The 12,629-nt window shown below is 38.1% G+C and overlaps 1 protein-coding gene across 4 annotated transcripts in view; it reads left to right on the forward strand.

The window, feature by feature from the left end:
* The window catches only part of DSCAM (DS cell adhesion molecule), a 509,926-nt gene that overhangs the window by 453,389 nt on the left and 43,908 nt on the right, over window positions 1-12,629 (forward strand). For all 4 annotated transcript variants that reach the window (XM_075431726.1, XM_075431749.1, XM_075431732.1 and 1 more), the window contains exons 24-27: window positions 406-504; window positions 1,075-1,263; window positions 3,598-3,888; window positions 9,296-9,472. In XM_075431726.1, coding sequence (XP_075287841.1) covers window positions 406-504; window positions 1,075-1,263; window positions 3,598-3,888; window positions 9,296-9,472 — 756 coding nt within the window. The remainder of the gene's footprint in view (window positions 1-405; window positions 505-1,074; window positions 1,264-3,597; window positions 3,889-9,295; window positions 9,473-12,629) is intronic.

A 12,629-nucleotide genomic window follows, 5' to 3' on the forward strand; every position in this document is an offset into this window, starting at 1 on the left:
TTTTTACTTATGCCATCATAGCCTGCAAAGCACATACACAAGTGGGGCATCGTTTGCGAGTGGTCATCTGTTTCCTGCCACCAAAAAATCAGCAAAAAATAACGAAAAATGATGGCTGGATCACTCATATGCCATTTAGGTCTGACAGGACAGATATAAAAACTTCAGAGAAAAGCAAGGGTTAAGAACTTAAAGACCAAATTGTGTAGAAAATTAAATACAAAAAATGAGAGCTTGTCTGCTCTCATCTTAAACAAGGATGTCAGCTAAACAGACAGTTTGACAGAAATCATTTGCATTTTTTTGCAACTCAAAACAGTTATTTGATAAATGACTGTTTGAAGGGATTAAGATCACATCTAATAATTTGAGTCTATTTTCTGTTTTTAACTGTTTCCCACCTAGTTCCACCAGACCAGCCGAGACTCACTGTATCCAAAACGACATCTTCCTCTATCACTCTTTCCTGGATACCTGGAGACAATGGTGGCAGTTCTATCCGAGGTAATATAATTCAGGTTAATTGCAACCTCTTACTAAATGATCATATGTTGATAGGAGTAGTATATAATTATAAATGGCTACAAAAAAAAAGAAAAACAAAGCAATCTGTATTGATGTCAGCACTTAATGTGCACTATCATCGTGATAACAGCTTTCAGTAAAATGCAGTTTCTCTTTGTGGTGGTTTAATCACAGATTTAATCACTTTCTTCAAGCATAGCCTCAGCTGTTATGACAGTTACTCTCTCTGATATTCTAGACATGTAATCTCTAACCATTCATTTTTGAGGGTCCAGGTTCATCATCTGGACTTTGTTGCTGATTGAAGGGTATTTAGAAATGTCTATCCCTTTCTTTTCCCTGTGAAGCGATCACAAAAATGGTATTTAAGCTGTTGTAAGGGTAGGCGACATGCATTGCCTGGTATCTTTTAGTCAGGGGAGAGGAGTGCGTCTTCCTGTGCACAGGACTTTTCTGGTTTTATTAGGTTTTTAAAATGACTTGTCATATTGCCTGCAGAATTTGTGGTTTGTGTCTGGCTTATTGTTGCTATCTGTGCTTTTCCTCCAGGTTATATTTTGCAGTACTCAGAAGATAACAGTGAGCAGTGGGGTAGTTTTCCCATTAGCCCTAGTGAGAGGTCCTACCGTTTAGAAACATTGAAATGTGGCACTTGGTACAAGTTTACTTTAACTGCTCAGAATGGAGTAGGGCCGGGACGCATCAGCGAGATCATTGAGGCCAAAACGCTTGGAAAAGGTACGTTGATTTCCATCGCCTTTTCTCACCTAAAGCTCTTGCATTCTGCTGTAGATCTTGGTCTGATGAGAAGACAGACTTGGATATTTTAAAATTATTGGCTTTGGAGACATTTCCAATTGTGTCCATGCTGTGACAGGAAAAGCTATCACTGTGGGACTTGAAGCACATACCAGATAGCATTTCATCCTTATTTCCCTAACAATTTTGTTCTAAGATGGATTGGATGCTATTTGGGAAGGGGCTATTTCCATAGTCGTAGGCTAAGCAATTCCAGCTACTGCTATTGCCATGAGGAAATTTTTTCTTCTCTTCTTGTAAGAATTCGGGTGTTTATTTGTCTGGATGTTGAAGGAAAATGGGGAATATATTTAGTGTAGAGGAAATGGAGCCAATATCTTATTTCTACTCCAAGCTGGTATTGCAGGAGCCATGCAAGTAGCACCCTTTGAACAGGTTAAGTGTCAAAAAACAAAGGAAAAGTTTGCATAAACCTCTGCAAGGCAAAACAGCCAATATTCATGAAATTATTAGCTAATGCAGCAATGGGTCTGTTGCTCCTGGTTGCTGAAGGTAGTTCCACGTTGCAAGTATGTGTCAGAATCATCAGCAAATTTGGCAACAGACCCGCTTAAAGAGGCAATTTACAGAGTCTTACCCCTAAATCAACAGAGCGCAGTATCTTTGCATAATGCTCTGAAGATCAGCTCATCTTGCATCTCTTCACAGGCTGTAAAAAATACTCTTATTTGGGAGCAGATTCATAATAAAGATAGTTTACTTTGATAACTATGTCTGTCCTTCTTTATGCTCTTCATCACTCTTGTGCTGATGCAGATCTCCTAAGCATCACAGCAAGGTGGACATTTCATTTGACATTTAGTGGCATAGGGAAGGCCTGGTATGCAGTAGGTGTGAATGGTATGACTTGCAGGGGAGACTACAGATCAGCTGTGCACGTGCTCACATTATCAGTGGTCAAGAAGAACAATCTGCTGACTTTAAAGAAAGGGACATTTAGAGAAGATGAGTGTTCTTACTTTTGTTGCATGAAATGTGACATTTACACATGCTTCAAATGACGTCTAAATGGTTCATGAGAAAGCAGACCTCCCAACCTTTTAAGTTTCTCAGGGACTTGATATATATACCTGGAAGCTACCTGTGTTACATTTACTGACTGAACGAGGTGCTATGTGATTTAGAATGCTGAGATCGTTCTCATTCACGTGAGAGCTCCAGAAGCATCGCTGTCCAAAGCTATTAACAGGGCCAATTGAAATGGTTCATAACACATGGCAGGAATCACCAGTTTCATTTAGATTCCTGTGAAATTTAGAAAAGAGAGTGCATTTCAGTACATTTCATCAAAGCACAAGAATGGCAAAAAGACCCCCATTGGATAAGTGATTTTTCATTATAAATAGCACATTATAAGTAATTTTCAATGTGTTAGGTGTAACTTCCAATAGTAAAAATAGTTTCTGCTAAGCAGTTAGCAATAATACTTTTAAGTACACTACAGCAGTATTTAATGTAAATAACACTTGTTGATGATGTCTTGTCCACCTGCAGTCATTTTTTGAATAGTAAGGTGCCATTTTTATTGTCATTACTCCTGTATTATGCAGAACTCTCAGAAAATACTTTAATGTATATATTCATAGAAACCAACATTTTATCCCAAGACAGGACAGGTAAATAGAAATGTCAGTCCCTTTCTGAATGGAAACATCTTAACTCAGAAATACAAAATTCAAAGTACATATTATTTTCAAATATATCATGTGCAAGGTCAACATATTAATATTTTTTAAATTTTGATTGTTACTTGCAAATTCTTCAAAATTGTTGTTTTCTGCAAATGAAAGCCTCTGTACTCTCAAAAAAAAAAAAACTATCAATTCCACTTCAAAATAAGTTCAGAGCACCAGCGGGCAATCTTCAAGTGTATTTGTCTTCTATAATATTTCTGCGTGGTGTTCTGAACCCTTTATTTTTTGCACAGCAGTAAGCAGGGGCATTTACTGATATCAAATGTCTGCACTAGATTTACAAGTTGAGTCATGCCAGTCCATGAAAACCAACAAGTCAGGTCCTGGCCGAGATATATGGATATTTTTTTCACATATGGATTTGAAAATCTAGGTTTGTGAGTCTGGCACAAAGTGTGAAAAAACATTTAAGAAGGAGGGGAAGAAGTTGAATATATACATACTGAGTTTAAGACGAATCTAAGACTGTCCTAGAAATTATTCTCTTAATTTTATACTTTCGAGAGTCCTATATCTGTAATACTTCTGCATTTCACTTGAAATATATCACTTTTTGTAGAGCCACAGTTTTCAAAGGAACAAGAGCTCTTTGCAAGTATCAACACCACGAGAGTGAGGCTGAACCTGATAGGTTGGAATGATGGTGGCTGCCCCATCACCTCCTTCACCTTGGAGTACCGGCCATTTGGGACAACAGTCTGGACAACTGCTCAGCGGACATCCCTGTCCAAGTCCTACATACTGTATGACCTCCAGGAGGCAACCTGGTATGAACTGCAAATGAAAGTGTGCAACAGTGCCGGCTGTGCAGAGAAACAAGCCAAATTTGCAACACTCAATTATGATGGCAGTAAGTGTATCTTTTTATTTACATGTCTGACCTACTGGTTTTGCTCTAATTTTTTATGTGACTTTTTTCACTTGTCTTTCTTTTTTTTCCCCGTAAACCCCTTTTTGAATCTGGTAGCCATGCTGACAGAGGGGTAACAGTCTCCAAGGCATAAAATGCCTACTGATTTCATGACAATATGCTGCCAGGCAGAAGAGAGAAATTGTTTATTTGTCCTCACTGAGGAAAAACTCCAGCACCAAAGTCAATCAACCATGAGACACACAACCATAGGACACTATGTGTCATTAGTTCCAGTGGTCACAGAAGTACTTGCTAGTATTTCACGCATCTCTTCCATGAAATTTTTGCCTCCGGTACAATTGGTTCCTGCATCCATTCACAGCAGTGACTGGCCTCGTTGCTATTCCACACAATGCCCTTGTGACACAGCTCAAACCCCATTATGTGACACAACAGAGCAGCGAACTCACTCGTCTGCCAGGAAAGCATCCTCCAAGGGCAAAGCAATGGCAATGCTATTGTCCTTATTTACAGACAGGGGAGAGTGAAACTAATGGCCATGACAGACAGCTCTGTCATGCCCAGCAGCAGGGCACAGGGGGTGAAGGAACTGTTGCACCCTGTCCTCCTGCCAGGGGTTACTGCTCACCCTGTAAAAGCCAGAGCAAGAGGGCAAGAGCAAACATGCCAATTTGTCAGTCACGCCAGCTCATACCCTGGCATGTTTATTGAAAGGGATGGCGGCACATGTGTGCTTCTGCTCTACAGTAGGAAATGGCTGTATTTCTGGCAAAAAGGCAGTACAGATGGCTCCAGATGGCAATCTCTTGAATTGCTCTAGTGCGAATTGCCAGAGCTTTTCTGGAGACATCCAGTGTGAAATGTTGTTGTGCTGCCAGGGACATTGTGCTGTATTGTGCAACCACTTGGCGACATCTATACTGTTCAATTAAACAGGAGTAGTGAGCAAGTTCAAACAAGAACTGATAATTGTCCAGCAACAGCACCAAATAGCAAATCGTTCATAATTGTGTTGGGAACACATCTCCCTGCCACACTTTGGTCCCACGCAAACTAGCACTCTCCATGATAGTACCCATGTATGGCTCAGGGAAGATAAAACAACAGGGACCGTTCCCAGTCAGAAGTATGGGCCATAAATCAGGCAGAGTTTAAACCTCAGCATCTTATACTTCCCCCACTGCTATCCCAGTCCTTGCATTAGGTGTTCATCAGTTCTCGCAGATAATGAACGACACATGCCCTCATGGCTCACCCTTTTGCAAACAGCACATCTCCTCATGTTTTTCTGAGAAAATATAATTTTGGTGAGCTGCGATGCAGTCCTCATGTTATTTCAGACTGTCTAAAAAACTCAGAGAAAGATTTTGCCTCTGCACTTTAGAGGCCTACAGGAAAACCAAGATCCAAGTAGTTATTATACAAATGCTGCCAGGTCTTGCCGGGTAGACTTAGGACCTGTTTTACCAAGCCATATAGATGTTGTCAGTAATAACTGTTTCAAGTATTTTGAGTTAATTTCTTGCCGCTTTACTTAGTCTATGCTCTTTTCTTTTCAGTATCTTTCTACAGGCAGCATCCAACTTTCAGTAATTTTTTTTTCACATGCACAATTATTGTTACATATATATGACGAGGGCAGACAGTCTTAAACCATACCTTAGAATGAGATTATGTGAAAATGCAGGTCCAGAGCCTTAAATGCCCATGGACAGCAGTGAAATCAAATGTATTCTTACAATGACTCAAATGTATTCTTACAATGCCTGGTCAGGCATTGGAATAGGCACTTCGGGACATGGTTTAGCAGGCATGGTGGTGTTGGGATGATGGTTGGACTTGATGATCTTAGAGGTCTTTTCCAACCTATGATTCTATGATTCTCTGAAATGTTGTCAGAATCTTCTTTTTGGTTAGGTGATGATACTTTGATTCCACGTACTGTGACCTGCACGCCACTGGATTTTGTGTGTTGTTGTATGGTGTCTTTAAAAGTCAGAAAATGAAATAACAAAAATATTTGTAGCGTTAAATTTCCTGGGCCATTGCTTCTGGTTAGCTAGAAAATTTCTCATTTATGGCATTGATGGTTTTGTTTGTCAAGCATGCTTTGCTGGGACTAGATTGTGCCTTAGAGAGGCAGCATGATCTCAAATACTGACCACAAGGTTAAGAGAGGAAAACATGAATGGAAAAGCAGATTTAAATTTTACAATTTTCTGAATTTATTACATTTGCTGCAGACCTAAAATGATTAACTGATGATGATTGTTATTGTTTTCATTATTGAAAATTAAGACAGTCTATTTCCACACAAGAGATTTCATAGAACTATTTCAGTGCTTCTAAAGCAAAAGTTGTCCCTACAGAGTCCCAGCTCCCCATTCATTTGTTCCCTGGTAAGCAGCGTAAGCTTAAGGTGCTTCAGAGTTGGAAAATAGTGTCTGATTAGAAATCAATATTTTCTATCAATACTTCAAGCAGAAATTTTTTCTTTCATAGACAGTGAATTTTTCATTTACAGAAAGCGTGCCAGTGGAAACTTCTTGGCCAGCTCCACTTTTGAGTGCTAACTCTACCTCTACCATTGATTCATCTTGTGATGTGAGATTAGTCCCTTCCAGTTTCTAGAGGTCACAGCTGCCCTCAGGATAAAACAGATACAAGGACAGTACTTTGAAGATTAGGTAACATGTGTCTGAAAGTTCTAGGATACCAAATGCTAAGAACAAGCTTAGGAGCTTAGCAATCTTAAGATAAAGCCTTTGTACACTTGTAGAAATCCTTGAGTTCTGTGGTCTTTCAGTCATTTTGTTTGGACTGCAGTAGCTGATTGTTATCTGTGATAGAGGTCCTGAGAAATATCACAGCTAAGTATCCTTTACCTTAAATCTCTTCATGGTGGATTAGGTCAAAAGGTTAATGACAGATCTACGTGCGACTTTTTGCTTTCTGTTCATAGATATTTCAGCTAACCATTTTCAGCTTACAGATTTTATGACCTTCCTGCCCCTTGTTTTTCAGAACATTTGCACTCAATACTTAAGGACATATTTTTAGCAATGTGCAGCTGTAGTGCGTAGCACTGCAAAGGGGCTTCCCGACTCAGAGATCTGCTACTCGGTAGCCCTCACATTAAGTCAAATCAGCTTGGTAGCTGCTGTAAGCTGTGCTAATTGATTCTAGCTTGCCAGGGGACTTCCTACCATGAAGAACAGTTAGGACACAGGAAAGCGCTTGGTCGTCCTAAAGTCACAAGGTGCAGTGGTTGATGCTGGAAGAGCTGCAACACAGGGGAAACTGGGGTCAGAGACATTCAAATTACAGCTTCTATGAAGCAGGCTAACAAACGGAGATGGTGAATTAACCTGGGGGGAAAAAAGCCCTCACTATTTGTCTGGGACTTTGTTCTGAGAAAAGCTTTGACTATTGCTCTTCTAGCCTACACCTAGAATGACAACAAATGTTGAAATGGTGTTTTCTCAATGGATAACCGGTCTAGGTTTTGGTAATTTCTAATACAATTGCTGAATATCCACAAATGGATAATGTGAAGGATATATAAACTCACAGTATTTTTTTTTTTAATTAAACTTGTACTGCCTGTATATATTGTTATGAGGTTTAGACTTTACTTGGAAGGGGTATGGAAAATGATAATCACTTACCTAAGCACTTAAGGTTTAACTGAAACTAAGGCCGCTCTTAATTTGATTTTCATGAAAGTATTAAGGAGAACAAGAAATACTTTTAGGGAATATTGAACCTAACTATCCTTAGCTAATGATCTGTGTGACTTCACAGCAAAATTTGGCCCTTTAATATTCAGAAGGGTTTAGGAGGATTTAGAGACAGTTACTAATATTACCTTCAGGAGCTTGAAGTTCTCTTCATTTCTTCGTCTAATCATTTTCTTTGCCTTTAGAGTAGTGGAAAAACTGTAACTCAGTTAAGACAAGATGAAAAAATTCTGCTGTGTGTTTATTCCAAGAAATGGAAAATTAGAAAAAGGAGGAAAATTATGGGGAAGAACTGCAATGGAAAAGTAGGAAAATATTCAAAATGCAAGTGTAAGAAAATAATATTTCCATAGTACCTGCTATAAATTTTGATGGTTGTAGCTTTTCTGTTTGTCTTCATCCCTTTAGGGAACCACTCTTCTCATTATACGCAACTCAAATAGCTCTTCTGAAAAAACATGACTTAGAATTCTACATTTTCACTGTGGTTATGGCACTCACATTTTACTGCATCATATCACTTTTTTCTGACACTCTGTGGTACATAATGAGATATAAATATAGCACACAATGCAGCAATTAAAATGTAAAAAAGGATGTGTCTGCTTTTCTATCTCACCCTCCTATCCTTTTAGTAAGTAGCCACTTTTGTGTTGCAGTAGCTGGTTAAAATTGAATAGCTTCCATCGAAAGTCATCACAGTTCACAATACTTGTGTATTTCTACCCGTTTCAAACAAATCTGCATTTTATAGCTTCATTTGTGGTTGCATTCAGCAGTTTAATAGTAATCAGGAAATGAGTGAGAAACCTTCCATGACTAAACAGCCTTCCAGAGAAAGTGCTGCATTCTTCTCACGTCCTTTAGAAGTAAAGAAAAAAACAATTGGAAAGTTCAAGTATTATATATCACCAGGAAGCCAGGTATATTCAAAATGCAAATACGTCCCAAAATGAAAAAGTGAGCTGCCTGCTGATGCCAGTAGTTTGTAGATTCATTTCTCTTATCTCACTCTCAGAATTTGATTGTTTCTGTCCAGTGTTACTCTCCTGTTTTACTGATGAGTATAATGTCAGACACTCTTTAACAAATTAGCATCAGGATGCATATCTGAATTTCAGATCAATACCACTGCTGCAACCCTAAGATGTAATAGAAGCATGTTTCTGTACAAAAGATTCATCTGATGTACGTAGCACAAAATTAACCTTGTCAAATATATTCCTTACAAAGAAAAGCCCAGCAGAAAGTATGACTGTGTCACAGCAGTGCTATTTTCACAGAGTAAGGAGTAGTATACACGGGTTGTAATTCAGAGATCTCTTACAGCTTTGTAATGATTCAGTATGACATAAAATTAATTGTAATATTTGACTGCGTAATGGGCATGGTTTTCTTTCATCAACGAATGCGCTTCTCAATTTCTGATAATCTGTGAGTCTCTGCAGTCAGTACCATGTTACCAGTGTGACTGGTTACATCTGCATGGACATTACACATGCAAGCATAGCATCTACCCTGAACGTGACAAATCCTTCTTAACGTTCTGCATGCAGCTGAAGCGTATAACATGCCATATTCCCCGTAGAGCTCAATCATTTGTCTTCATTAATAGACATCTAATATCATGACACTGTTTCCAGGTACAATCCCTCCACTCATTAAGTCAGTTGTGCAAAGCGAGGAAGGGCTGGCAACCAACGAAGGCCTAAAGATGCTGGTGACCATTTCCTGTATCTTGGTTGGGGTCTTGCTGCTTTTTGTGATGCTGCTGATCGTGCGGAGGAGGAGAAGGGAGCAGAGACTGAAGAGACTGCGAGGTAAGATGAGACCCATGGCACTTGTGCATATGCATACTCCCTGAACACAAAAGTACAAACGGGGCTGCACATGACCAAACTGTTCAATCCCCAGTTGGTACCATTTTTCTGCAATACATAGCAGACATAAGACAACAAAGCACATGCATTTTCTACAGAAAACTCTTCTTTTTCATTTAGTTGTAAGTTTCTGAAAAATGATTCATGCATTCATTGTTGTTTTTTTGCATGGGGGAAAGGAAAGTAATTCTCATGTGTTGGTGTTTGTTTGTTTTCCTTTTTTTCATTGTTTTATTTCCCTTGTGAATGGTCTCCATAACCTAAAATCATATTTTTTCAAAGGGTAAAATCAGATGTTGTGAAGATGGGAGGATTTCAGTTTTCCAGCAGATGCAAACCACGACTCCCAAACTATAAAATTAAAGTAGCCACATGCTAACAGGCTGGAAAACACAACCAGATATTCTCAGACTTGTTATCACATCTTTTTTCCCTACGATGTGTTAGAACAAAACTATTACAACAATACTTCATTGTTCACTGACCTTTCATTATTGCTGATCTGTGCTTTTCTCTAATCCTTATTCAAAATCAAGTGTTTGTTGTGTGAATAATTTAAGATCTATGAATTCATTCAACTTGATCAACCTCTTAGTAAATAAATACCTCTGACTGAGCCTCAGCCAGGTTTTTGACACGTCCAGTCTGCCGCTTCTGCACTTGGCCCTGTGGGTTTTACACTAGCATGCTAAAGCAGAACTTACACTGAAAGTATTTGGGAGAAAGCCTTTCAGATCATACATTGAATAAATAGCATAGCGATTTATCATCCACAAAAATGGAATAATCATTTCCAAAAGCAAACAAATTGTTTAGTTATTTGTATTTTAACCAAAATATGATCATGTTATATATTAAAACTGGGGACAACCCTGTGCATTCCACTTCACCTTAGCATCTACTCATCTCTCTTTTGGGTCTCATTTGTCTTTTGCAATGATATTCTGGGTATTTTTGCAACAGAGATGCAGGGTGTTCGGACATGGTCAATTTTACAGATCAAAGGGGACAACTAGCCTTACGGTTTGTACACAGCTCTGGATCAGGGCATCTGGTTTCTTTAGCTTGTTGTATAACAACTTTCTCATTTTGAATCTTTTAAGTCATTTACCTTTGTGCAGTTCTTTTCATCAAAAGACTGGTGGGTTAAGGGTGAAGAAAGTGTTATCTTCTCAGAAATACTGTGGATTTCCATCCAGTAATGAGCAGGATATTTCGAGCTCTTTGGCTCCAGGAAATGATGTCTGTGCACATCTAGGTTTTCATGGTTAATTTACAAGTAGTCATAGATTCTTTAGTTACAGTCCCTTAAGAAAGGCTGACAATCACTGTCCAGTATGGCTTTTGCATAACATAAGACTTCTCTGAATTATTTCCTCTCAGAATACAGGAATTTAGAAAAATATCTGATCTTCACTTCAACATAGGCAGGCACAAAGAATTCATTAGTACTTTTAATAAAAGTCACTAGTATTTAGCTACCATTTCTGTAAAATTTGCATCTCACTTCTTATCTGAATTTATCAAGCTACAGCTCAACGTCCCAGTCATCTGATCCTGTTATACTTTTGTCTGCCATAATAGGGACTGAAGTTCATTGTTGTATCATATTTTCAGTGCCTGAGAATATTCCTTTCACGTGGTGGTAACCAAGTAATTTCTTCATGTTTTCATTGGTAAATGAAACAGATAAATCTTTTTGAATTTTTCTCCATAGCTTTCCTGTCATTTATTACTTTCGAGGCTTTTCTCTGGTCCCTTTGCAATCTTTCAGTAGCTTTCCTCATCTGTGTATGCTAGAAATTAACATAGTATTCCAGCAACTGGCATATCAGCATTAGTTAGAAAGGTAACAGACTCTCTTCTTTCCCTTTATGGTCTTCTGCCATTCTCTGCAAGGATCACCTCTTTGGGCACAGCATTGTTTTAAGAGTTTGTGTTTAACTTCTTTTACATTGAGATCTTCTGACAATTATCTGACTACAGTGCAACAAGATAACATACTTCATTGCACAGCTATGGCTTGTATTCTTGATATATGACTGTATACTAATACAGATATATTGCTAACTTGTGGCCAGCACACTTTATGATACAAATTGTTATGCCTTAGTGACCTGGCATTTTCATTATATTTTAGAAACCTAATATTTGTGTCATTTTCAAATTTTTATCAGATATTATTTAATTTACTCTTGACCAGTGATAAAGGTACCAATGGTATGATGTGCCATGGTTCATGATGAAAATAAATACTAAACTATGATTCTCTGCTTAAAATTTTGTTTTGAATACTTTGCAATCCGTGTAAAATGACTGCTGTATTGATTTCTTGCACTGTGCTACTTCATTATTAAAATATTTTGAGGTGACAAAACTTTGCGCTACAGAAATACAAATATTTTAATGTTATTTAATCCTATCTCAGTGAGAGTTCTTTCAATGCCATCAATTCTCAGTGAATTTTTATCTCATTTTAAAAAAATTGACTTTGTTTGACATAGCTGATTGACCACGTGTCTATATTGATTGGCCTCAATTATTCCATCTCCTTTAATTCTTTTCATCAAACTTCATTCCATCTCTTCCATCATTTTGTTCATTGTCAAAATCAGATTGATAGGACTTCAGTAATTCATATTTATTTTGTTCATTTGTTTTGGAGACTGACCTTGTGTTAGCCAGTTTCTGCTCTTCTGGAGGTTACTTCGTGTTCTAAAAGTCTTAGTGACAATCAGTATTGCTGTTCCAGAGAAATCCTTAGTAAGTTCTCTAAAAAAATCCCTTTAGTTATTCTGAACTTCTAACAAAAAAACCCTTTTGCTTTAGCAGTTGTTGTGTTCAGCTTTCATCTGAATTACTTTTGAAATTGAAAGTACCCTGACTTTATCACTTGATATGTATCACCTGGTGGTGTTTCTCTGATGTATGGGACTAACTTTTCCTAAATCGTGATTCCACCATCAACTTTCCTCTAGTCTACATCAGAAATAAGTTTCCACAGTGGGGTCTTCTAAAAGATTTTATACGTTACAAATTTAATTTTTGCTTTTGTGGCTCCAGGAGATGTGTTTTCTTTGAACCTGCTTGACAAAGA

The sequence above is a fragment of the Opisthocomus hoazin genome, chromosome 1, assembly GCF_030867145.1.
Source record: "Opisthocomus hoazin isolate bOpiHoa1 chromosome 1, bOpiHoa1.hap1, whole genome shotgun sequence".
Taxonomy (NCBI): Eukaryota; Metazoa; Chordata; class Aves; order Opisthocomiformes; family Opisthocomidae; genus Opisthocomus; species Opisthocomus hoazin.